The sequence below is a fragment of the Lepidochelys kempii genome, chromosome 3, assembly GCF_965140285.1.
Source record: "Lepidochelys kempii isolate rLepKem1 chromosome 3, rLepKem1.hap1, whole genome shotgun sequence".
Classification (NCBI taxonomy): domain Eukaryota; kingdom Metazoa; phylum Chordata; order Testudines; family Cheloniidae; genus Lepidochelys; species Lepidochelys kempii.
Window position 1 is genome coordinate 59,117,596 of NC_136382.1, and position 27,305 is coordinate 59,144,900.

General features: G+C 44.0%; 1 protein-coding gene across 5 annotated transcripts in view; it reads left to right on the plus strand.

Annotated features, from left to right (window-relative positions):
* The window catches only part of DDX43 (DEAD-box helicase 43), a 64,089-nt gene extending 37,260 nt beyond the window's left edge, over nt 1-26,829 (plus strand). For 2 of the 5 annotated variants that reach the window (XM_073336448.2, XM_073336449.2), the window contains exons 13-17: nt 7,146-7,255; nt 8,019-8,157; nt 12,675-12,762; nt 25,879-26,016; nt 26,368-26,829. In XM_073336448.2, the coding sequence (XP_073192549.1) occupies nt 7,146-7,255; nt 8,019-8,157; nt 12,675-12,762; nt 25,879-25,992 (451 nt within the window). In that variant the 3' untranslated portion in view covers nt 25,993-26,016; nt 26,368-26,829. Of the gene's footprint in view, nt 1-7,145; nt 7,256-8,018; nt 8,158-12,674; nt 12,763-22,600; nt 22,698-25,878; nt 26,017-26,367 lie in introns of those variants that run through there. The other 3 variants (XM_073336450.2, XM_078852110.1, XM_073336451.2) reach the window with 3 other exon arrangements.
* The last annotated feature ends 476 nt before the right edge of the window (nt 26,830-27,305 follow it).

Here is a 27,305-nt window from a genome sequence, read left to right on the forward strand (position 1 = left end):
ATGGCATATAGGATGCCGCCTGCCCACCCCCCTCAGTTTCTTCTTGCTGCCAGTGACAGTGCATGGAACTGTTGCTACTTCAGCTAGAGCTGTTGCTGCTTATTCATTCGAATTCGTTTACCTCTTGTATATTGTATATAGTTTCCCTCTAGTTTTAGTTTCTTTTCTGCTATTTAGAGACTTAGTAGGTCCCGAATGGGACTTCGCCTGAGAATAGGGCATGACCTGGTCCCTAGGCTTTAAGCCCTGTGATCACTGTAAAAGGCCCATGCCCATTAGCGATCCACATAAGTTGTTTTCAATGGTTGGGTGAAGATCACATTAGTGATAAGTGCAGAATTTGCAAGTCCTTCAAGCCCAAGACGAAGAAGGAGCATGACATTAGCTTGAAAGTGAGCTTGACTTTCGCTTGAAAGTGCTCCTTATGGAGTCTGCCCTTACCCCAATGCCGGAGCAGCTCTCTGATTCAGTGCTTAGCACCATGAATTCAGTGCGCAGTGCCCCACCGGTACAGTCTGCAAGCAGACACCAGTCCACAGCCAAGAAGACAGGGTGAGGAAGGTCTCCAGCTTCCTGCAAGGGAAAGAATAAATCTGGGGTGGACCAAGGCACTGTCTCGGGCACCTCTTCACCCCCTTTGGGATCTCGGGCCCCAGCTAAGGTCACGTGGTGTAACCCAGCCCACTTCCTGGATAGCAACAGAGGTCCTTGTCTGCTATGGGTGCTGTCCATGCTGGAGGTCCTACAAGCAGCGCAAGAGATTATGTCCTTCCCGGTGCCGCCCACTCCAGCCCCTGCGGGGTCCCAGTGACTGGATAAACCCGTGTTTGGACCACTACAGTCGTCTCTCCTATGGCAACGCTCCCCATTGTGGGGGATGTCTTGCCAGCGGCTGCCCTCTTGCAGCCAACACGCTTCTGACCGTGACAGGCAGAAGCTTCGCAGCCCCATCTGGTCTCCGGACCTCGGACAAGGGCAGAGAGACTCTGACTCTAGCTTGGGTTTGGAACGAGGTTCCCTAGCTGCAGGACAAGCTCTGGCACCGATGTTGCAGGCTACGGGATGACATCAAAGCTAGCCCTGTGGTCTCAGATTCCGTGGCCAGCATCATGGTACCCATGGGGGTTGACTCAGCCCTCCCAGGACTCCTGTTCAGTATCCAGAGCTTCGGAGAGACCATAGATGCTTTCTCCGGTTCACGATAGGTCCCAACCACTATCAGTTTGAGGTCCTTCGGTTTGGCCTAGCAACAGCACCACGGGTATTTACCAAGTGCATGCTGGTGGTGGCAGCTTACCTCAGACTTCAGGATATCCAGATCTTACCCATACCTTGATGACTGGCTAGTCAAAGGCAACTCCAGGTCCTTGGACGTCGCGGTGCTGCTGGCCATGTGACATCACCTCAGCCTGTTGGTGAATGACACAAAATCCACTTTTAGTTCCCGTACAGAGGATAGAGTTCATTGGAGTGGTGCTCGACTCAACCTCTGGCAGAGCGTTCCTGCCACTGGAGAGGTTCAGGGCATTAGCGGATCTCATCGCAGAAGTGTCCGCGTTTCCCCTGACCATGGCCAGGGTTTGCCTGCACCTCCTAGGTCACACGGTGGCATGTACGTATGTAGTGCACCATGTCAGGCTCCGGATGCAACTCCTGCAGCAATGGCTGGCGACTGTCTACTCCCAGTCCAGGCAACACCTGGAAAAGGTCGTCACCATTCCCGCAACGATATTCACCTCACTCTGATGGTGGTCCAACCCCCGGAATGTCCTGGAAGGAGACCCCTTCAACAGCACTTTCCACTCAGTTAAGTTGGTCTCGGACACCTTGGATCTCGGTTTGGGGGCACACCTCGATGATCTCCAGAGCCTGGGTACGTGGTCCCTGGAAGAGATGACTTTACACTTAAACGTCAGAGAGCTCAGGGCATGCACAGTCTTCCTTCCTCACCTGTTGGGTGGAGTGGTCAGAATCTTAACAGACAACACAGCCTCAATGTTCTATATCAACAGACGGAGGAACTCAATCCTCGGTCCTATGCCAACAGGCGCTCCGTCTTTGGGACTTCTGCATCCACCACAGAATCCATCTAGAAGCATGTCACCTCCCGGGGGTCAAGAACACGTTAGCGGATTAGGTAAGCAGGGACTTCTCCTCTCACCACGAGTGGGTGCTCCACCCAGCGGTAGCCTGCGCGATTTTCCCACTGGGCAGCTGAACAGGGCATTTCCCCCTTGTATTCTTCAGTCCAGTCGATTTTGGATTACCTGCTTCATCTGAAGGACCAAGGCCTTGCACATTCTTCCATCAGAGTTCATTTGATGCACCAGTACCAAAGCAACAATTTTGAAGGTGTGGTCAAGGCCCTGAGAAGCTTTCCGTTGTTCCAGTCATCCCCACCATGTCTGCCATTCCAAAAGTTTGGCGACTGACTAGCTCCATTTTTCCCATCGTAGTCTCATCACCTCAGACAAGTGGGTTCTAGAGATAGTCAAGGAAGGATACTCCATCCCCTTCCTATCTGTCCTGTCCTACCTCCTTCCCTCTTCAGGGACCCCTCTCACAAGTCTATTCTACAGGGAAAAATAAGTCCTCTTCTGCAACTGGGAGCCATAGCACAGGTCCCTCCCCAGCACATGGGACAGGGTTTCTACTCCCACTGTTTCCGGATTCAGAAGAAGTCAGGCAGCTGGCATCCCATCCTGGATCTTCGCAATCTAAACAAATTCCCCCAAGGACACATAGGGCAGAGCAGTTCCAACTGCCTCTGTTATTTGACCAACACAGAAAGAAACTAGACCTGTTTTGAAAGAAGGTTGTTTATTCTTCTGCCTCCAGGTTTGCATAGCAAATTGTTATTGAAGTACGATTACCTCTGATGACTGAGGCTCCTAAGCCCTACAATAATACAGATAATAGGAGTACATTTCTTTATAAAAGCTGAATAAACAAAACTCAGTAGAATCCTTCTTTATAGTAAAGGTACAAAGAATAAGTGTTGAGAATGTGATGAATACAGGCAGCTTAAGTTACACATGTATGTGGCTCTATCAGCATCCCAATGTAAGGGCTTGTCTGCACTGGCAATTCACAGCGCTGCAACTTTCTCACGCAGGGGTGTGAAAAAAACACCCCCCTGAGCACAGCAAGTTTCAGTGCTGTAAAGCGCCAGTGTAAACAGTGCACCAGCGCTGGGAGCTGCACCTCTCGTGGAGGTGGGGTTTTTTAGAGCGGTGGCAGTGCTTTAGCATTGTTAGTGTAGACTAGCCCTAAGAGGGCAGGGGGCTCTCTGGTATCTGGTAGTGAGTTTCAGCTGTCCTAACCAGTTCAGTGGGCCCCAGTTCATTAATGTCATAAACTGTATCTGATGTGTCATGTAAGGTATCGTTGGAAAACCTAACACACTGATAATTAATATCCTTGCCTGGTGTACATATGGTAAATGCCCAAGGGACAATGGAAATGTGGAACTAAAATGTGTTTACTAGACAATTCTGGGAGTGGGTAAACAGGTTTCTCCCAGACAAAAGACAGGCCCACACTTCCAACCAGGTGTCATCAGAATCAATTAGCAATCACATGTCAAGTGGCCATTCATTTGCATTTTAGCAAACACAAGCAGGGAAAGAAACTAGCATGGAATTTTCTTCAGAAGAATCTATTTCAGAGGTTCACAGTATTATAAAACAGAGAGGCAAAGAGCCCCAAGGTATCTTTTACCTTAGGAAGATACAGGAACTAAGTACTTGGAGGAAGATCCTAATCAGATGGGTGGTCAGCCATCTTGCAAGAAGGTAATGTGGTAAAACTTTTACCTTTTACCAAGACTGTAGTTTTGTTAACTCTTAGCATCTAGTCTCTTATTTGCTTGTAATCATTTCTAACTCTATCCTTTGTACCTGGACTCGCTCAAAATCCTATCTCCTTTTGTTAATAAACTTATTTTACTTAAATCAACCCAGTGCTGTTTGAATTAAAGTGATTGTTAACTCAAGTTAAAGTACTGAGCTGTGCGGTTTGTTTCTCTACAGGACCAAACAAACCTTGTTTTTTTCTGAATGGTCCAGGAAAGGGTTGGACATTGCAAAGCACGTGGTTTTGGGAAAATTCAGCACTGGGGAGTGTTGGGATCATTTTTCCAATCATAACCAAGGCTCATGGAGGCTGGAGTGTGACTGTGGTATAACAAGTGGACTGCTGAAGTCAGAGCAGCTAAACCAGGGTGGCTTATCATGCAGACACTCATAGCATGCTTGTATGCTGTGCATGAGTGTCCAGATAAGGGAGATACAGCTGTGGAGCGTTTTAAGGCACTCATGTTTTCAGGGCAAGTGATGACACAACCCATCACTGGTCAGGGTTGCACCCCAGAACATGACAATGTATGGAACTATTTACCTGCTCTAGCAAGTAACACCCAAGACTACTATAACAAAATGAATGAAAAATGTTTCTCTTCATGTTATGTGCATTGGCAGCATTTTCTAGATACAGGGAAAATGGCTCTGGTCAGTTTCCTATTAAGCTAAATCTTTTACAAAATAATAGGGGAGAGGAATATTTTCAGGCATCAGAATATGTGGTGGTTAAATTACTAATTGACTGGACTCTGCCTGGCATAATAGTTGAAACTACTTCTAATTTGTTTAATTTAAAAATAGATTTCAAATTGATATACCTCTTAAAATAATAATAAAATCTTAAATTATTTCCAATACTTTTAGTCTGTTAGGATATTTTTTGTTTTGTTTTTTGTATGTTATCACAATTTTGCTTGCATATTACTAAAGTATCACTTTTAAATACATTAAAAATCTGATTTCCCTTTTTAGGATAATCTGTTAATATAGTCATATTTACTATTATAAGACTCTACTTTCTCCCTTGACTGATGTACAGTAGAGTCAATATTGAATGTAGACATGCCAAACCTTTTTATCCAACTATAACAGTATGAGATTTTTTTCTGAGGGCATACTATATGAAGATGGGTTTCAGAGTAACAGCCGTATTAGTCTGTATTCGCAAAAAGAAAAGGAGTACTTGTGGCACCTTAGAGACTAACCAATTTATTCTCTAAGGAGCCACAAGTACTCCTTTTCTTTATATGAAGATGCTGAATATCATAACTAAGGCTAAGATTGTCACAGATTCTGTGACTTCCAGAGACATCCATGACATTTTCTGCCACAGCCCAAGGCAGTGGGCTGGAGCTGTCAGCCAGCAAGGGAAGCTCTCAGCCGCCAGGGGCAGAGGCCCCTGCAGCTCTCAGCCACCCCTGCGGCAGGGCTCAGGCTCTCATTTTCCTGCCCTCTCCTTAGGCTTCAATCAGCCCCCTCTCCCCCCACCACCACCACCCCCAATTATTTTTAGTAAAAGTCAAACAGATCATGGGCTTCCATGAATTTTTGATTACTGCTCGCGACCTGTCCGTGACTTTTACTAAAAATAACCATGACAAAATCTTAACCTTAGTCATAACTAGTTTTCTTGGGGCAGATTTACCTTGTTCAGAAGCTGTTCAGTTCTGCACACCAGAAGCGCAGTTTCTTGTCTTGAAACAAACTAGAGGTGTGAGTCCTTTTCAAAAGAAAAGACTATATGAATTTTCTTTAAATTGGGTTTAGCACAACATTTATTGTAAAACAATACATAATGTAGAATGTTGACTGAAGGAAGTAAAAATGGGGCATGAGCTTTCCTCAATATATATTAATTTAGAAGTAGAAAACATTTCACTTGCACATAGTCTTTGCTCTGTTTTAATTAATTGATAGGGAAGTATCCTGAGTAAAAGATATAGTATCAGTTAGAGCTCTTCCTTAGTAGGTAGCATTTTAGAGTTGAAACCACATCATTGAAAGCAAGTTCTGTTATAAGTAGAAGCCTGTGGTTTCTGTTTACTTTCTGTATAAAGGTGTGCAGCAGTGCATACAGCACTTTCAGTTCACAGATAATGACTTGTAATAAGATTAAAAGTATTGATTTTCCTGAATTCTGTGGGAAGGTATTTTGGGGTGAGATGTTCTCTGACCAGGACTTTCTGTTTGGGGAAAAAGCCTCTGCACCTGCCTCCTTCCTGGATTTAAGTTAGTGAAATCTATCCAGTTGATTTATGTGGGATGAATGTACATAAAACAGATTTTTCAGGAATAGAACACTTTCTTAATGTACGTGCCGTTGAAGTAGAGTTCCTCTCCTGGACTGGTAGGGAAAACACCCCTTGCCAGTGAGTTCTCTTAACTATGTTCACTTGGAGTTGAGTTATTGGAAATATGAAACTGTTTGATCCCCATGAGGAATATCCCAATGGTTATCCTTCAAATACAGAGAAAAAAGGTAGCTTCTGTTAAAAATATTCTAAATACTTCGAAACATTTCCAATATTTAACAAGATAGTAAGCTGAAGCTGAAAGTAGCAAAAGACCTTCACAATACGTGTGCATGAAATACATTGTAGAAAGAATATTAGTGTACACTCTGGCCCAAAGAAGCATTTTCTACCATTAAAGGGTAAGGGAATCCATTAAATGGTCTGCATGCATGCCAAAAATGAGAGAAATCTTGAAATTGTATCTGCTTGTTTTTAGTATGTTCTTGAGCTACTAAAGGTGTGAAGTAGGCTTCATTAGTTTTTTCTTTCCACACATTCTCTAAAGGTGATCCCAAGGAAGGATAGTCTTGTGGGTAAGCCATTGGATTGGAGTTCTGTTGTGGTTCTGCAACAGGCTTCCTATGTAGTCCCTAAATCTCTGTACTTCAGTTCTGCCCCTGTAAAATAGATGCAGTTCTTTTCTGTCTTCCAAGGGTATTGTAAGGATAAATCCATAAATACATGTGAGGCTTTCAAACGCTACTGTGATAGGGACCGTACAAGTATCTACAGTCATACTCTAGTTTGTCTCCCAGGCTGCCCCTCAAAACTTAGGCAACATCTCTGACTTGAATGATATTGACATTTTGAAAGAGTTCATCAAATGAATATTTGCTTAGGGGTGCTCATTTCCAGTACTGTCACAATAAGTCTCTTCTTAACTAGAGCAGACTTTTGTCTAAGATAGGAATGCTTCTGTTCATAACTATTTGCTAGTGGTTCATTCCTCATACATTTTAAAGTATTTAAAGGTCCCTTTATCTAACTTTAGAGCTGATGACTTATCAAGTGATTTTAGTCTCCAAGGAATTCCAGTTCAGTCTCTTCATGGCAACAGAGAACAGTGTGATCGAGAACAAGCTTTGGATGACTTCAAGAAAGGTAAGTATTGCCCTTGAATGCTATTCTCTTGAGCCTGGCAATTTCAATCTGTACTTTTAAAAACTTAATATCCACACCAGTAGCATAATGGTTTTTGTAACACAGAGCAGTTAAAAGTAAAATAACTTCAATGTTAAATGTGTGGGAGTAAGACTCAGAATATTTTTAATTGTATTAATATACCAAATACTAGCACTAGAAAAACGTGGTAAGGAAGAGGAGATAAGTTGTTGCTTTATTCATTAAAAATTGAAATGACCGTGAGTGAAAATGAGATGACAGTTTAAACTACTGCTGACTTCTCTCTTATATTTTGGAATTTAAAAAAAACAAAACTCTATTTTGTTAGAATGAAGGCTATATGAGTATGAAATGTTTGTTGTTGGGTGATGGTTTTCGTGTAGTAAAACCCACCTGGTCCATGATTGTGTCCTGCTAAGGAGAATGGCATTAAGATGAAGGCTAGTCCAGTCATTGGGATGCTAACTTGAGACTTAGAAGATCTGGGTTCAATTTGCTAATCAACTAGATTTCTTGTGTGACTTTGGGCAAGTCTTTCCGTGCCTCAGCTCCCCATCTGTAAAATGGCAGCAATAGGAATTACTTTCATCACTTGGTGCTGAGAGGCTAAGTACTCTAGATTGTGTGGTACTCCAATACTAGGATAATGGGAGCCATATAAGCATTGAAGGTGGATAGATTGTGTATTGTACATTAGCAAGATAAAAGACCAATGTATATTTTCCATACATGCTTATTGCAGGAAGAGTGAGAATATTGATAGCTACAGATTTAGCATCCCGTGGGCTTGATGTACAAGATATTACTCATGTTTTCAATTTTGATTTCCCTCGGAACATTGAAGAGTACGTTCATAGAGTAGGTCGTACTGGACGAGCAGGGTAAGTGGTTTTTCTACATATAAACTGAATTCTCTTTCATCTTTTAAAAATGACAGTAAAGCTTGCTACTTAGGATTACTCACATTTTTATTTAATGTATATTTTTAATATATGATTTCTAAGATGTTAGAGCAACAGATAATATAAATCTTACTGCTGATGCAATGTGAGATCAACAGTAAATGATGCTTCCAGAGTATGATGTGTATACCAAGATACATTTCAAATATTAATATTCCATCTCTGGCATTGTGTGTTTTGAAATCAATTAGCAAAAGGCACATCAGGGTTTTGGCGTGAGGTTGGTAATTACTTGGGTTGTGAACAAAAAATGAAAATGGGTTTAAACCTGAGTAGTCATATTTTGGAAGATGTTCTAGATTAATATTTCCTTGTCTTAAATCTATTTTACATTATAAACTACTGTATAAAATTCTCAGTCAGCTCCCTAGGAATTCAATCAACAAGCACACTTGAAATGTCCAGAGTTTCACCTTACTACAGTCATGCAGCTTGTTGGCTTCAAAGAGAGGTTTGAATGCCAAATTAACTCCAGAAATGTAACAAAACAAATAAGATGATGAAAAAACAGTTTCTATATAGCCTTCTGTCAGCATCTGGTGATACATGGTGTTTGTCATATAAAGACTGCAGCTAGTTTCTGACTTCTTCTTGGCCTTGATCCATACAAAGTGTGCCCATAGTGCCTGTAAAACAAGTGCCATTTAATCACTACAGTGTAATAACTTAAGTTCATAGGGAAACTCTCTCTCCATTAAAGATATAATTGTGATTTTGAAGTATGCTTAAAATTAAGGTGTCAGTTGTTCTTACTGCAAATGATACTCCTGGGGGAATTCTGCGCATCTGCGGATGTGCAGAATTCCTCTGTCTGGCATAATTTTTTATTTTCTCGCTAAAAAAAACATTTTGCCTAAATCCTGCAGTTCCGCCTTTATCCCACCAGAGGCTGCTGTGGGAAGAGAACAGCCAGCTGCATTCATGCTGGCTGTTCTGGTGCCACAGCTGCCTCTGGTGGACAAAAAGCAGAACTGCAGCATTTCTTAGGTAAAATGTATTTTACGTGGGAAAACACAAAATTCTGTTCCCAGTGCTGCAGAATTCCCCCAGGAGTGGAAGTTCATCACAGCACCCTGCCTGTGGAGCCAGGTTAGGGCAGAGTGGGGTGCAGAGCTGCTGGGGAATCACAGACTGGGGTTCAGAATGGCTAGTGGGAGGGACAGACTGGAGCATGGGCTCAGAAGCTAGTGGGGTGACAGTATTGAGCCTGGGGATGGGGAAGGGCAGTTGCAGAGACCCATGGGGAGTAGGGGTGGAGGAACAGGGGCACACATGCCTGACTGAATGGGAGAGGCTTGGGGTCAGCCAGGGTCTGCATGAGGGAGGCTTTCCAACACCCTAACAATCCCACACACCACCCCAAAGAAAAACCTGCCAGCCACACCCAACACCCTCCAGGTTCACTCCTAGGCTCCTTCCCTCTCCCTCAAGTCCTCCGTTACTTCTGACTCCCCCAAGCCTTTGCACTGCTTTTCACAGGTGCAGGAAATACAGTTCTGTATTGTAATTTAAATGAATTATACAAAGTTCTGTATTAATATGCCTAGTAAGGAATCTGTCAAAAAAAATTACCAGGATTTTTTTTTTTTGCTTTGTATTGTTACAGACATACTTGCTGACAAATATTTTGAAACAAATTACCAAAATTGAAACTGGCATGATTATATAATTTTACAGAATTTTCAAATATTTTAGTGTAGAATTTTTAATTTTTTGGTTCAGCATTTCCCCAGGAGTAAAATGAAAGATTACAGAGTAAGTATTTGTCTCCATAGTAAACTGGGAGACGGAATTTGAGAACATAATTATTTCTGAACTTCTTGCTGGTAGTTGTAGCCATTGTGCTCCAGTTTCATGACCGTTACTGGCAGTACAATGGGTTCTAAACCTGTTCCCATTCTGCCTTAATCAAATAATAATGAAGGGGGAGATGGGGAGGGAGACACACGCACCGACCGACCCCCCGCCCTCCCCGGGGTGGTGACCCTCATTGTGGCAGGCAGTTTGGGGGAACAGTTGAACAGGTGCTGCGTACAGCCAAATCCAAGGAGCCTAAAGAGGCTTAAAAGTCTAGAAGATGGACAAATGATTCCATTATATAAGAATGAACTCAGCAGTTCCCATTACATGACCTCCTTTTCACATGTATTGCTTCCCCAGACAGCACGGAGGACGCCATTTAAAAATGGCATCCTCCGTGCAGCGTGACCTCATGCACACTATACATGCAAGGTCACACCACATAGAGGATGTTGTTTAGCTCTGCAAAATGGCACTCTCCACACAGTGTGACCTTACACACATACAGAGTGTGTGAGGTCACACTATGGATGATGCCATTTTGCGGAGCTAAAAATATCCTCTATGCGGCATGATCCTTGTATGTATGGGTCTTGCTGTGCGGAGGGTGCCATTTTGCAAAACTACAACCTCTGCATACTTGGGATTGCCACAACCTCGTCTGCTGATGGAGTTACTCCACTTGGGGTTGTGATCCACAGTTTGGGAACTTCCGATTTAACAAAAAGGAACAGCAACTGCTAATGAAGATGCTTTACTGAGGCAACATAAGACATATGCAGGTTGCCTAAGAACGCTGTACTGAGCCTCTAATGGGATGGAGCTTTGTTGATAGGCGTTTTCCTAATGCTTCTATATTAGTATGTATCTTGGATTTTATTCTAGGGAGTTCATTTTAATGTATTGTACAGATTTGTTCTTATAAAATAAATATATATTCCATATCTGTATCTCTTTATATATGGAAATTGCACTGCTTTTAAGCTATTGATGTATGTGGTTACAGTATTTCAGTGTCAGAAAAAACACTGTACTATGTAAACTTCACCCTTTTTAAAGTAGTATTAAGCAGAATGAGAACTGACTGTAAGACTTCCATATTGATTTTCATACTTCAAATTTCATAAATGACATTCTCCAGCAGCAAGAGGAAGTAAAAAAGTTTGAAAGTGGTTAACGTATCTTGTAGCACAATCCTGTGGATGAGACATGGACTAAGAATCATGGGACCAGATTTCTGGATTTCAGTTGCTCCTTAACTTAGGGCAAGTCACTTAACCTTTGTGCCTCCATTTTCCCATTTGTAAAATGGTGATCTATCTGGTTATGTAGACTGCTGTTAGATCTACAGATGAAACATATAAGTGGTTAGTAGTAAGAGTGTCTAGGGAACATTTAATGCAGCATTGGTCATCTTGCAAATTTTTCTTATGGACAATACATAAGAATGTAAAACGTCTGATAACTCATTTATGCCTAATGTGGATGAGACTTAGCAGTGAGCTCTTTAAATGTATATATATTTCTGCTCTGTACAGCCAAATCCAAGAAATCTAAAGAGGTTTGAAAGTCTAGAAGCTGGACAGAGGATTCAGCCACATATTGTCAAATCTGATTGCATAGCTGCAGACTTTTTTTCAAAAAAATGTACCAATCAATTACAGTTGCTGGAGAGGAGTAACTATAAAGCTAGAAAACATTTTCTAGGATCAACAGGTGAAGCAGAGCGAAGTCCAGTCTCTTCCTAGCCCAGGCAGTGTGACAGTAAATGTCTGCTTAGAATTTTTGTGCACAAGATTTCTATTCTGTGAGGAAAAAACATGGGCCAAATTCTGAAAACCAGTGACCAGCAGCATGAGAAGGCACCAATCACTGGTAGTGCCTTGAAGCTATTGTAAATTGCTTAGAGAAGTTGTCTGCTCTCTTCTTTGGCTTCAGGCCAGTAGAGAGGGTACTCTATCAATTAATAGCTCTGACAGGAGCAGGACAGAGGCTGGGTTGTAGTACCCCTGTTTATGGTTTATTACTATGTTTCACCCCTGCGATTGTCACTAAACATATTTTCCCTAATAGATTATTCCTACTTCTGACTAGAATAATTTGTTAAGAGAAGAGATCGTTTCAGGCTAGACTGAATACAAACACGCAGGTTGCTTTTGCAATGTGTGCATTCACCCAACCACTTGTGGGTCCATTTTGTGCTTTTCTGAGTTTGGCTTAATGTGCTCAATGTTTAGTTTTCTGGAAGAGTTCAGATTACTGTTTGTTAGTGTTGTACTAAATGTTAACCTTTTTCAAAGTGATCCATTGTAGGTATGGACCTACCATATTCAGAAATGAATTGTAGAAAACTCATTTAACAAGAATGAATTAAGTACCAGGCCTAAAGATGTTAATAGGGCAGCAATAAATCAGTTTACATAGTAAAAGCAACACCATTGAGGAGTCTAGCTTTTTCCACCAGTTCTGTTAATGAAAACTTAATTTATAAATTGCAACGTTATTTCTGAAATCTCAGTACTCTGACTTTCTCCTCTCCTTGGACAAGTTTAGCTTCTTATGCCTATGTCGGTAGGAAGTGTCCAACAATGTAGTTTTCTCCTCTCTTGAAGAGTAAGAATGTATTTTTCTCTTAGACGCACAGGGGAGGCTGTAACGCTTGTCACTAGGAATGACTGGAGGATTGCATCTGAGCTGATCAGCATTCTTGAAAGAGCAAATCAAGTAAGAATATTTACCTTAGCAGGGCAAGGTGTACATAGTTCTCAATTGTTTAAATGTCACTAAATACCATTTGAAATGGTATTTTAGCATGGGGGAGAAGCTTACTGAGAAGCCCATTCTTAACCGTATCGTCTGTAGTTTCACTGGGAAAATTGGGAGCTTGGGCCCTCCAGCCTTCAAAAAAAAAAAAAAAATCCCCAAATTGGACATTCTGGCAGTGGTACTTTACCTCAGTTGTAAAAAGAGAAGCCAGAAGACAGGCTGTTGCCATTCAGTATGGTAGAGTCTGCCTAACTTCAATTAAGCCCTTCAGCTGAGCACTGAAAAAGGACTGTACAAGAGAGTGGACTGAGTTTTCCAAAAAGCATTTGTTGACATGATTGTCCATATGTAATCCACTCTGGGTATGCATGTGTCCTGTCTTTTGGCCAGCAGCATCCACTGGGGCCATGCAGTCACCCTGAGTGTCCTTCTGTTCAGTTCGCAAGCTGAAAGGGTGGAGCGGGCTCAGCTGTCCCTAATTTCCTTCTTATTACTTGTGGCTCTGAGACAAAACCTTGGCAGTGTCCAGGCCTCAATGCGTTCGTGTAAACTGTTTTCCTTGTAGGTACTTGTAAATATGTGTGCAAGGATTAGGATTATAGTACAGTGAGGAATATTAGGTATAATTATTTTTCTTCTTCAAGGGAAAATATTTTCCCTTGGTACAGGGAATTACTCATAACTGAACTAAGTCTCCTGACTTTAAAACCTGCCCCTCCTCCCGCATGCTGCTTAGTGATGGCCACACAAGATGCTTATTTTGTCTCAGAGAAAGGACATAGACCTGATAAGTTTTCCATCTGTAGTCTTCTTCAGAAAGGACCAGAAGTTGAGAGAGGCTCACCTCAAACTTCCTTTTAGACTACTCTGTAGCCTGCCTTAGATCTGTGCAAGCAAAGAAACCTCTCTGCCCCCTCCACCCCCAAAAAGCTCACCCTAGGTCCAGAAGTGCTCTAGTAATGCTTTAGATCAATAGTTGAGCCCCATCCTCCAAGAGAATCCTGGCTGTGGACTCTGGTAGGATTGTTTAGATCCCCAAGTAAACTTTGGATGGGGTAGAAAGGATCACTTCTCTGGGAAGCATAAAGGTAGATCACCTGCTGCAGACCTGAGTAAAGTGGTTGAAATTGCCTTACTACTCCCAGTCTAAGGGGGCTTCATTGTCTGGATCAGGTACTGCTGGACCCCCAAGGGAGCAGCGCTGGACCCCCAAGGGAGCAGCGCTGGACCCCCAAGGGAGCAGCGCTGGACCCCCAAGGGAGCAGCGCTGGACCCCCAAGGGAGCAGCGCTGGACCCCCAAGGGAGCAGCGCTGGACCCCCAAGGGAGCAGCGCTGGACCCCCAAGGGAGCAGCGCTGGACCCTTGGCACCATCTTTGAGTGGTACAGAGACTGCAGTACTGATGATTCATTTGGTACCAATCACATCAGCAGAGTTCACTCTGGTGCTATAAACCCCTTCTCCACTTCTCAAGGCAATGTTTTTTGAACTGAGATCATTTGCAGTAGTGGGAGACGGTCAAGTATCAGCTGAACCAGAGTCACTGTTGCTGTCCTTGGTCCTGAATGTCTCCTCTACAGTGCCAGCTACCACTACTGCTGTGGTTCTGAGTACCTCTTCAACACAGGTTGAGCCACAAACCCTTCTTCTGGATGAGGAGTGCTTCGTCTCTTTATCTGATTCAAATCAAAGTAAAAAATAATATACTGATTATTCCCTGATGTCATATTCATATGACCCTTAAAACTCAGATTTGAGAGCCTCTGTCAAGATCTAGGGTTTACAGAGACAGGCAGTCTTTTTTTGGTGACATCCACCTTGGCTCTGGGTGTTTTCCTCTATAACAGACTGCTGGCCCTACTGGAATGCCTGGGGATTACAACAATTGGGACAACCTGCATCTGCACCTGCTCCAGAATTAGGTCCATTTCTCCTGTACCGTCTTAAAGTATTGTTTCTCAAACTGCACTGCAACACACTGAGCACACCTACCAAAGATATCAAAAGAAAAGCATCCTTCCATGGGTGTTCAGTCCGTCTGTGGCCGCTGCTTCTTCATCACAAGATGAGGCAATTGTGCCTTCAGCTCCCTCTCAACCAATTACAAAAGTTACAGGAATTGGTCCACCGTATAGAATTTGAATAGAAACTCCTGTGGAGGTAGTACCGGAGAACTCCTGCAAGCTCTTAGATATACTCCATGCGTAGTCGCTAGGGATTACCTATCAATGAAGCCTTGTTGGAACTGGCAGAGGACATCTGGGATATTCAAGCATCAGTTGCACTGACATCTAAGAAGGCAGATAAACTGTATTAGATACTTTCAGAAGGAAGATTTTATCCATAATACCTTGTGTACCAGGTTCACTTTCTTGTCATGGTGGCCAATGAGAGAAATAATAAAAAGTTGCAACCAAAAATTACACCAAAAGGCAGGAGGCTAAAGTGTCTCTAATTACTGATCAGTTAGCCTGCAATTAAAAATTATTACCCTTTGTCAGTAAGATACAATTACTTGAACTGGTCCAAGGTCTTAAACTTTGCTAATAACGTTCTTCAGGAGAGCAAGAAAGCGTGAAAGAGAAAAATTTTCTGGGGGGCAGTTGGTAGCACTAACCTCTTCCCAGGACACTTTAGATGCCTCCAATACAATGGCTAGATACATGGCAACTTCTGACACCATAAGGATAGAATCCTAGCTATGGTCTTTAACATTGCATGGTTGGGGAGGTGCAGACAGCAATTAAAGATCTCCCTTTCAAGGACTCTGCACCCTTCATCACAAATGCAGCTGGTGCTCTGCATTTTAGAATCCCAGCCCAGGCTCCAGTTGCTAGGCGTATACACACCAGCAGCTAGAGGAAACAGAGAAGACCTCAATCTTATACCACTCAAAGATCATGGCTGAGCCTTTTTCAGGCAAAGATGCTTGGAACCTTGGAGGAAGAGACATCTTCCAGAAAAGGAGACCTTCAGCCTCTACATATCCTGAACCTGATCTTCGTCCTGGATATAAAGGACATTACAGTTCAGCCACAGTCTTGGACAGAGCATCACCTGATTAAGGCCATGGTCAGAGACTTTCCAGCATCCAGGCAATAAGAAAGAGAAATGATCCTGATTTGACCAGAGTCTTGTGGACTCCAAATTCTAAAGCAGTAGTCCCCAAACTTGTCAGTGTCATGCCCCCCTTACCCCTATCCACACCCTTCCAGGGGCCAGGAGCAGGACCACAGCTCCCAAGGGGGGGTGCAGACAGGAGTAAGGGGGCTGACGCTGCAGCTGGGGTGGATTTGGGGCTGAGAACTGAGCAGTGGCTAGGGGGTGGGACTGGGGCCAAGAATAGACCTGCAGCTGGGGGCTGGAAGCAGGGCCAGGGCTGTGGTTGGGGGGCCAAGGATGGTGCTGGGAGTGGAGCCAGGGTTACAGCTGGGGTCGGAGCAGAGTTGGGGGTATGGAACAGGGCTGGGTGGTGCTCTCACCCCACCTCTCATGGGAGCTGGCCTGGGCTCCTCCATTCCCCCCTAAGGGGGCACACCCCACATTTTAAGGACCTATGTTATAAAGCTTGGTGAGGGGCAACAGCACCCCAGGCACAGGATGAGGAATTGAGGATTTGATGAATCATTACTAAGGCTAAAATTTAGTCACAGCAGCTATGGATTCCATGACTTCTTGGGCATCAACTGCCAGGGGCTGAAGCCAGGGCTGGAGGCGGGATTGCGCGCCCCTGCACTGCAACTGGGGCTGGAACCAGGACGGTATGCCCCTGCCCCGCGGCTTACAGCCAGCTTGAGTGGGGGCCTCTGTGCCCCCCGGCTGGGGCTGTGCTCCCCACCATGGCAGGAGGCTCTGCCTGTCAGTCTTCCCTCCCCCCCCCAATGGGACTTCAGCTGTCATTCCTCCCCCTTACCTAGCCCTGCCCCCACCCCATTTATTTTTAGTAAAAGTCAGGGACAGGCCACAGGCTCCCATAAATGTTTGTTTATTCCCCATGACCTGTCCATGACTTTTACTAAAAATTAACTGTGACAATATATTAGTCTTAATCATTACTATTCTGTTCTGGTCTCGACCATTGACACACTGGCCCACACAGATGTTCCTGGGTTTTCAGACACCCTGTACTGGATGAAGAGAAAGAGGCAGAAACTTGAGCACCGATGGTGGAAAACAAAGGCTGATTCCAACGGGATGAAATATAACAAATTCTTAAAGCTTATGTTGAGACTATATTAGAGGCCAAAAGAACCTTCATATCAGCTTCCATTGAGGCTTCCAAACCCTACCCCAAGATGGTAAATCACTTCATCAATCCTAAATGCCTACTGTCTGCATCAGAGCCAAGCAACAATTGTTGCAAAGAACTATCATCTGAATTTCCAGAAAAGATCTCTCACATTTAGGAAGCCTTCTCAAACAGCATGGATTCACTCTGCCTGCACCCGTCCGCCAACAAACATCCCAGCTACATTCCCAGAGTTCATTACACTCACTCTTCAGGAAGTCCTAGGTACCCTGGAGAAGTCCCAACTAAAGATTTGTGAATGCCAGCCTCCTAGCCTTGAGAAAGAGTCATGAACAGCTGGTACCACTCTTGTCTAAAAGTGCTAACACCTCATTCAGAGATACTCTTCTTTCAAACACACAATAATCAGACCAACACTGAAGAAACCCACTCTAGATACTTCAGTCCTTGCCAAATATCACCAAGTGTCAAACCTCCCATTTGAGAGCAAGCTCATAGAGAAGCTGGCAAAAGGCCAACTACAAGCTCATTTGACCGAAGCTAACATTCTAGATACATCCGTGTGGATTAAGGCCAAGACATGAAACTCAAACTTATTGGCACTAATGGATGATCTGCTGTCAGTGGACAGACATGCATTCTCATCCTGGACCTCTCTACAGCATTTGACACTGTTGATCATGAGATACTGCTGTCTCATCTGAGAGTCGTGGCAGGAGTCCAGGATAATGCACTAAGATGGTTTGAGTCCTTCCTGGAGGGACACACCCAAGAAGTAGTGATGCTTCTCCACCACTAAACCCCTCACTTATAGGGTTCTACAAGGATCAATGCTCTCTCCTGTCCTTTTCATCATCTACATTTTTCTAGTAGGTGAACTGGTCAGACATCAACTTAAGTGCCAGCAATATTCAGATGAAACACCACTCTACTTACCTTTCACAACATAAACATACCACTACAACCAAGATGGCTCAGTGCTTGTATGAGGAATACCTGGATGAAGCTGAACCTGGGCAGAACAGAGATGATGCTGGTGGACAGAGGAAAGTATTTTCAGAAGTTTGCAGTATAGTGCAGTCTCTTTGGTTGAAGGTTCACATTCATAATTGGTCAATTCAGTCGATCGTCTAAGACAGTGGTTACCAACCGGTCGATCCTAGAGGATCTTCCAGTTGATCGTGATCTCCAGTGGTGCAATGGGGCTGCCACTAAGACAGACTCCCTGCCTGCCCCAGCCCCATGCCGCTCCCAGAAGTGGACAGTGAGCCCCGGGGGCGGAGGGGAAGGGATCTCCCTCTGCACACTGCTCCTGCCTGCAAACACCGCCCCCACAGCTCCCTTTGGCCACAGCTCCCTGTTCCCAGCCAAAGGGAGCTGAGGGAGCAGTGCTTGCAGGGAGGGGCAGCGCATAGAGCCATATGCCACCCGCCCTCCCTGCTTTCAGGAGCTGCTAGGGCACTTTGGCCCCTTCCGGGAGCGGCGTGGGGCCAGGGTAGGCAGGAAGCCTGCCTTAGTGGCAGACATGCTGTGCTGCCAACCGGGAGCTGCCGGAGGTAAGTGCTGCCTGGCGGAAGGGCACACCCCACTCCCTGAGCCCCCTCCTGGAGCCAGCACCCCAGATCCCCTTCTTCACCAACACTCTGCCCCAGTCCTGACCCCCCACCCAGATCCAGCGCCCACACCTCCTCCTGCACACCAACTTCCTGTCCCAGCCCGGAGCTCCCTCCTGCACCCAAACTCCCTCCCAGAGCTTGCATCCCTACCCCTTGCCCCAGGGTCAGCCCAGAGCCCCCTCCCACACTGTGAACCCCTTGGCCCCAGCCCGCACCCTCTCCCAAACCCCTACTTCAGCCCGATGAAAGTGAATGAGGGTGAGGGGGAGCGAGTGACAGAGGCGGGGGGATTGGAGTGAGTGGGGCAGGACTTTGGGGAAGGGGCAGGAGGTTGCCCTTAAATTCAAAAAGTGATCACTGCATGCAAAGCTGGCTGAAATCTGACTACCTGCTAAGCAGACATTACATAGGTATGTTAGTGTAACTCTCTTCCAATATTCCCTTGTTCAGTTGGAGGGTCCCAATCAAATGCAAAGGTGAGGAGGGGAGCATTCTCCCCACCAATACCTGAGTGTCAGATGCCTCTCTCTCCTGGGACGGGGAGCACATCCAAACCACCATCAAATGCAAGTCTGTGGACCCATGAGAAAACTAGTGCAAGTAAATATATTAGAACTCAGGGTAATTCGCCAAGTCTGACTACATTGCTACCAATGATTCAGGGACTGACCATACAGAAAATGACTGACCCACATGACTGACATGTTTTATATAAACAGGCTGGAAGGAGCCCAGTTATAGCCCCTATGGCAGGAGACTGTTCGTTTGATTCTGGAATAGATTCTTCCAGAGCCCTATACCTCCTGTAAGATGCCGTGAAAGATCTAATTGGGCAATTCTCCAGCAATTTAGTGGACAGTCAGACTCCATTATCTAAGACAGAGGTCTCAAACTCAGTTTACCTTAGGGCTAGTGCCAGTCCTCAAATCCTCCCAGTGGACCAATAATGTCACTGAAGATGGTGTTCAGAAAAGAAAATGTTTATATTGTATTTTTTATTTTGAATTTCTTAGAAATAATTAAACTATCATACAACTCTATACAATTTTTCACCTCCCAGAGAGTTTTTAGTGTTGGCCAGCCACCTGGCAATGCTTCAGTTCTGTGAGTTTGTTGATGTTTGGCCTCAGTGACTGAGCAGTTGAAATGTTCAGGATTGCAGCAAGGTGCGCATCAGCTAGTTGTGTTTGGTGTTTTGACTTGTATTCATTGTGTGGTGGAGGGGGAAGTAATGCTGTCTCCATGGCTGACTCTGCACGGCAACTAATGATGATTCCTCCAGGGCTGACTGTGCCCGGCAACCAGTGATGGTATCTCTGTCCCTCTCCCCCAGCCAATGGGATCTCCGGGGGGCGGTGCCTGTAGTTGAGATTGCCGCTAGCATGTCTGCCTGCATCTCTCTTGCACAGGCCGCAGTGGGGCGGTTCTCGGACCAAAGATGGCCCGCAGGCTGGGACTTTGAGACCCCTGATCTAAGACATCTTTCAAGGATGGTGTCAGCTGTCAGTAAACCTGTTTTCGAAAGTCACTAATGAGAAGTGTCTTGGATTCTGTTTGAGGGGAGGCCTAAGTACAAGGTTTCTTCTCAGACACATTCTTCAATCCGTGGTCTCCAGAATGATGATGATTCAGATGGTATTGAGAAAGATCCCATAGATCTGATAGCGAAGACTAAGATTTAGTCATGGGTATTTTTAGTAAAAGTTATGGACAGGTTATAGGCACTAAACAAAAATTCACGACCCGTGACCAGGCCAGACTTGTGCTATATATCCCTCACTAAATCTTGGGTGCTCTGTGGGGGGGAGGGTCGGGGGCCACCTGAGCTGCTCAAGTGGCCCTGGGGTCAGTGGCACCGGCGGTTGCAGAAGTCACGGATCCCAGAAAGTTACAGAATTCATGACCTCCGTGACAGACTCACAGCCTTACTGATAGCACCCTTCTGGCCAAGACAGTTTTTAATATTCAGATCTCAGTCTTATCAGCTCACCCTCCAAAATCCTTACCACCTTTTCTGTTGGACTTAATCTCTCAGGATAATGGAAACTTCCTGCTTCTGGATCCAGCCTCCCTCCACCTCACAGTTGAGATGTTAGCTGGATAAAGGACACAGAGATCATAGAATATCAGGATTGGAAGGGACCTCAGGAGATCATCGAGTCCAGCGCCCTGCTCAAAGCAGGACCAGTCCCCAACTAAATCATCCCAGCCAGGGCTTTGTCAAGCCTGATCTTAAAAACCTCAAAGGAAGGAGATTCCACCACCTTCCTAGGTAACGCATTCCAGTGCTTCACCACCCTCCTAGTGAAAAAGTTTTTCCTAATATCCAACCTAAACCTCCCCCACTGCAACTTGAGACCATTATTCCTAGTTCTGTCATCTGCTACCACTGAGAACAGTCCAGATCCATCCTCTTTGGAACCCCCTTTCAGGTAGTTGAAAGCAGCTATCAGATCCCCCCCTCGTTCTTCTCTTCCTCAGACTAAACAATCCCAGTTCCCTCAGCCTCTCCTCATAATTCATGTGTTCCAGTCCCCTAATCATTTTTGTTGCTGGACGTTTTCCAATTTTTTCACATCCTTCTTGTAGTGTGGGGCCCAAAACTGGACACACTACTCCAGATGAGGCCTCACCAATGTCGAATAGAGGGGAACGATCACGTCCCTCAATCTCCTAGCAATGCCTCTACTTACACGGTCCAAAATGCCATTGGCCTTCTTGGCAACAAGGGCATACTGTTGACTCATATCCAGCTTCTTGCCACTGTAACCCCTAGGTCCTTTCCTGCAGAAGTGCTGTCTAGCCATTCGGTCCCTAGTCTGTAGTGGTGCATGAGATTCTTCCGTCCTAAGTGCAGGACTCTGCACGCTGCATTTGTCCTTGTTGAACCTCCTCAGATTTCTTTTGGCCCAATCCTCTAATTTTTCTAGGTCCCTCTGTATCCTGTCCCTACCTTCCAGCATATCTACCTCTCTTCCCAGTTTAGTGTCATCTGCAAACTTGCTGAAGGTGCAATCCATGCCATCCTCCAGATCATTAATGAAGATATTGAACAAAACTAGCCCCAGGACCGACCCTTGGGGCACTCCACTTGATACCGGCTGCCAACTAGACATGGAACCATTGAGCCCGACAATCTAGCCAGCTTTCTATCTGCCTTATCGTCCATTCATCCAGCCCATACTTCTTTAACTTGCTGGCAAGAATACTGTGGGAGACCATGTCAAAGGCCTTGCTAAAGTCAAGGAATAACACGTCCTCTGCTTTCCCCTCATCCACAGAGCCAGTTAGCTCATCATAGAAGGCAATTAGATTAGTCAGGCATGACTTGCCTTTGGTGAATCCATGCTGACTGATCTTGATCACTTTCCTCTCCTCTAAGTGCTTCAGAATTGATTCCTTGAGGACCTGCTCCATGATTTTTCCAGGGACTGAGGTGAGGCTGACTGGCCTGTAGTTCCCCAGATCCTCCTCCTTCCCTTTTTTAAAGATGGGCACTACATTAGCCTTTTTCCAGTCACCAGGACCTCCCCCGATCTTCATGAGTTTTCAAAGATAATGGCCAATGGCTGTACAATCACATCCGCCAACTCCTTTAGCACTCTCGGATGCAGTACATCCGGCCCCATGGACTCTGGTCTCTGGATGTTCAGAATGCTTTAATTCAAAGTAAAAATGATTCCACCAGCTCAACATACACAACCAAGTGGAAGAAATTCATTATTTGGGCTGAGCAGTGCCATTTATTTCCTATTAAGACACAATTTTCAGCTACCTGAACCACTTGCTGAATTTAATGAGTTTGGGACTGCCTGTTAGTTTCATTCATGTTCATTTGGCAGCCATATCAACATATGTTCTCCCACACAAACATTCAGGACCACAGTTTTCTCCCACCTTGCAGTGGATCATGTTTCTTTCCCCTTCTCAGAGTTCCTCCTCCTTCCTGGAATATTGATGTTGTCCTAGCGGGTTTAATAGGACTCCTTGTTTGTGCCCCCAGACAACTTGTTCCTGACTACACATGTCCAGGAAAACAACCATCTTCATAGTAGTTACATCAGCTCAAAGAATTGGGAAAATACAGGTACTTATGCAGGCCTCATTATATAATATTCCACTCAAAATCACCTTTAGCTCCTATCCCTATATTTTTGCATAAAGTAGTCTTAGATTTTCATTTGAAGCAAATGATTCATTTGCTAGTGACTTTCCTTACACCATATTTTAACCATATTCTTCAACTGCTTGCTGATGTCTATTCTGTTGTAGGTGTGTGCGTGTCCATGTGCACAGTTGTTGGAGACTTTTGCCTTAGCGGTATCCATAGGGTTGGTTGTGGTGCCCTCTGGAGTGCCATGCTTATGCATCAGTATATCAGGTGCCGCTGGCCCTATGCCCTCTCAGTTCCTTCTTACTGCCTGTGATGGTTGGTCAGAGTGCTCCTCTCCCTTGCCTCGCAAATGGTCAGCAGTTTCTTTCCCTTTTGACTTCACTTGGCCTGTCAGTCTTTTCGGCCCCACTTAAAAGGCAGAGTGGTTCAAGTCCTGACGAACAACACCACCACAGTGTTTTATATCAACAGGCAAGGTGGAGCCAGGTCATCAGCTCTCTGCCTGGAAGCCCTCCGGCTTTGGGACTTCTGTGTGCAGCATGCCATTCATTAGATGGCAGCACACCTCCCTGGAACCAGGAACATATTAGCAGCTCGCCTCAGCAGAGCCTCCTTGTCTCACTATGGATGGGCATTCCACCCCAAGGTGGTCAATGGGATTTTTCAAAAGTGGGGATCTCCCCGAATGGATTTGTTCGCGACTCACCAGAATAGGAAATGTCATCTGTTCTGCTCATTTCGGGGGAATGAAAGGAGCTCCTTGTCAGAAACCTTCCTACTCCCGTGGTTGGGGACTCTGATGTACGCTTTCCCACCGGTGCTGTTGCTGCACAAAGTCCTCACGAAGATCAAGCAGGACGAAGCCAAGGTAATCATGATAGCCCCGGCTTGGCCTCACCAACACTGGTTTGGCACGCTGATGGACCTGTTGGTAACAACCCTGATGCAGTTGCCCCTCTGGCCGGATCTCCTGTTTCAGAATCACGGCAGGCTCCTGCACCCAAATCTACCACTGCTGCACCTAACAGCTTGGTTGCTGCATGGTTAACTGCTGAAGAGCAGGAGTGGTTGGCCCATGTCCAGCAGATCCTACTGGGTAGTAGAAAGCCCTCCACTCCACTAGAGCAACCTACCTGGCCTAATGGAACGATTCACATGCTGGGTCTCGGCCCACAGGGTTAGGCCGAGCAGGCCTTGTTACAGTCGATCCTGACTATCTTATGCATCTCACACTCCAGGGCTTGTCTCTTTCATCAATTAAGGTCCATTTGGCCACCATATCAGCCTTTCACCCTCTGTTCCAGGGCAGGTCAGTCTTCGCTCATAACGTGATGGGCCGGTTCTTAAAAGGTCTGGAGCAGCTCTATCTCCAAATCTAGGACCCAATCCCTCTATGGGACCTGAATCTGGTGCTTGCACGGCTCATGAAAGCCCCCTTCGAGCCCTTGGTGTCCTGTTCCCTTCTTCTGCTCACCTAGAATGGAATCAACATGAACAAGCACTTGAAGAAGAAACAGTTACCCACCTTTCGTAACTGTTGTTCTTCAAGATGTGTTGCTCATGTCCATTCCATTACCTGCCCTCCTGCCCCTCTGTTGGAGTTGCTGGCAAGAAAGAACTGAGAGGGCATAGGGCCAGCGGCGTCTGATATACCGGCACATGCTGTGGCACTCCAGAGGGTGCCATAGCCAACCCTATGGATACTGCTAAGGCAGAAGTCTCCAACAGCTGTGCACGTGGGCGTGCGCACACTTAGAACGGAATGGACATGAACAACACATCTCAAAGAACAGTTACAGAAGGTAGGTAAAAAGAAAAGGAGTACTTTTGGCACCTTAGAGACTAACAAATTTATTTGAGCATGAAGGTAGGTAACCATTTTATCTGATGTTGCTTCTGGCAGAGCAGTGTTATGTTTCTTTAAGTAGACTCCAAGCACCTGTCTGTCTTCAGTTCACTGTTTTGAGCCACCAAGAGTGGAATATATATATGGAGTACTCAAAGAAGAGTCACCTTATAGAAACTTGAGTTCTTCGAGATGTGGTGGTATATATATTTCACTACGTGCCCTCCTTCCCCTCTACAATGGTGTTTTCCATATCTTAAAACAAAACAAACAAAAAAAACCCTTAAAAACAATGTCCACTTGAAAAGGAAAAATCAGCCATTTCATATTCTGAAGATATTGAAATGGGACACTCAGAGATGATTAGAACTTTTCCCTTTTTTCTCACAAACAAAATTTTAGTGAAATTGACACTGTTTTACAAAGCATTTTAGTTTAGCCAGACTTGCCTTTTTCTGACAGAAAAACTCCATCAAATATGTGAACCATTTTCATTCATGTAGGGCAAAATGTACTGTGGATAGGAAAGCTAAGATTTCCTCTATCCTGCAATTGCATCAGAATGAGGTGGTTGATCTTCACTAAACAAAAATACTAAACTGTGGTGTTTCTTTCTTAACCACTTGAATTCTTGGTCTTTTCATAACCAAAGTTCAGTGAACTCTAACTTGGTGGTCTGATACTAAGGCTTACTTGGATGAAAAATCCTAAGAGAATTCCAGGCACTTTAAAAACAACATTTTAAGAACTAAACATGAGCAGATAAGGAATTTAGCTAACCAGATTGAAGGTGTAAAGTTTGGGTGCAGAAATGGAGTAAACAGCATAAAATTCAAGTAGATTATTTAGTGCCAGATTTTAATCTACTTGAATTTTATGTCCTTTTCCCATAACTTTTTCTGAGGCATTTAACTCAAAGGCAGAAGTCTTTGAAATACATCATAGGATTTTTTAGTTGACAATATTGTATTGGTTTATCTACGTATACTAGAAATCTAATGACAAAGCAGCAAAGAATTTATCACTCAAGCTGCACAAGATTTTTCCTAATTTTTTTTAGGTAAAAAGATATCTTCCCTTGGCTTTTTCTTGTTGGTGTGCTGATAAAGTATTCAGCTGCAAGGTCATAAGAGTAATAGAAAACATTCTGGATAAATACTTATTTGTTGACCTCATGGGCATATGACTGGAAAGCTTAGAGAATCACTTAGAATAAACTTTCTCCATAACATACCTTTCTAATTATCAGGCAGTTCCTGAAGAGCTTATTTCAATGGCAGAAAGATTCAAGCAATTTCAGATGAAAAAAGAAATCGAAAAGGATTTAGGAAGACCTCGTGGAAAGTCCCAGAAAGGTTTTTAATCGCCTGAGAGATATTTAAACAACGTAAGTAAATTCTTATAATAGTCATATAGATTTGAATTTAGGGCCAGTTTTTTCAAGTATGTGTACTTTTGTCTTGTCTTGTACACACGAATTAGGTCTGTGGACTTTTTGAAAATCTGGTTCTCCTTACATTTAATGATGTGTTGCTATGTTTAGACATCACTCTCAATTATTCTTTAATCCACGCTTAAGGGGGGGAAGTGTATGTCAAGGTTAGTCATTGCAATGACATAATTTTTTAAAATTGTAAAAATGCCGGAGAAAATTAAGATTCTGCTTTTAATTTGACAAACTGCAGAATTTTTTAATATACAAGAATTTTAAAAATTAACTTTTCCCTTATATTTTCAGGGAATCAGATTGGTGCATACACCCAACGCTTGTCAGCATTGTTCCAAAATAACTTACATGCCTGATGTTACCACCATTTATGTCAGCGGAGTGCAAGGAGGATGTTACATCTCTAGTTTGGGACAGATAAGGCATGGAATACTGATGGGTGTCTTCTTTCATTGTTGGAAAATGAAGCATATTCTTACAGTAATAGCTGAATAAATCTCTGAACTAATATTTCAAGTCTGTCATACTGAGTGGATGGAAACCTAACCAAATGATTAACAGTACACAAATTTTGTGAGGCCCAAATCTTTTTTTCTAATTTGATTCTTCTGGGCCTCTTATTTTCTTTTACATTAAGCTTATATACTTATATACAAAACTCCTGTTGACTTCAGTTGAGCTAAGATTTCACCTTTCATATTTATTTTGATGTTTTTGACCTTTTTTTAAGAGAATAAAGGAATACAGTTTTGTACAGCACTGAAGTTTTCAAATGCTGTAAGATTTTTGCATTTGCTAAATAAAAACTTGAAAATGTAATAGCTTTTCCACTGGCTGTACCTTTCTTATGTGCTCTTGTTTCAAGGAGTCTCCAAGAAAGAAGAATCAAGTTAAGTTCTGTCTGAGTAGATGTAATAGATAAAGTCTGTTTTTGTGGCTGCTTGTATTCTGACATCCAAAAATTAAAGTGCAACTATAGTCGTTATCACTTAAAAGCAGGATCAGTAAAAAGTATAATTATCCTTAAGCACATTTCTGTTTTGGAATATTCAGTACTCAAGTATCCAACAAATACCTCAACGTGAGCAAAGTAATGGATGAAAGAAAATCAGAACTATGATTTTGGTTTTTTGCAAGCTATTATGCAGTGTTGCCTCTTCGGGATAAATATAGAGGTAAGTTATGATTGTTGTCTGTAAATACATATGGAGGATACTCAGCAGTGAGGG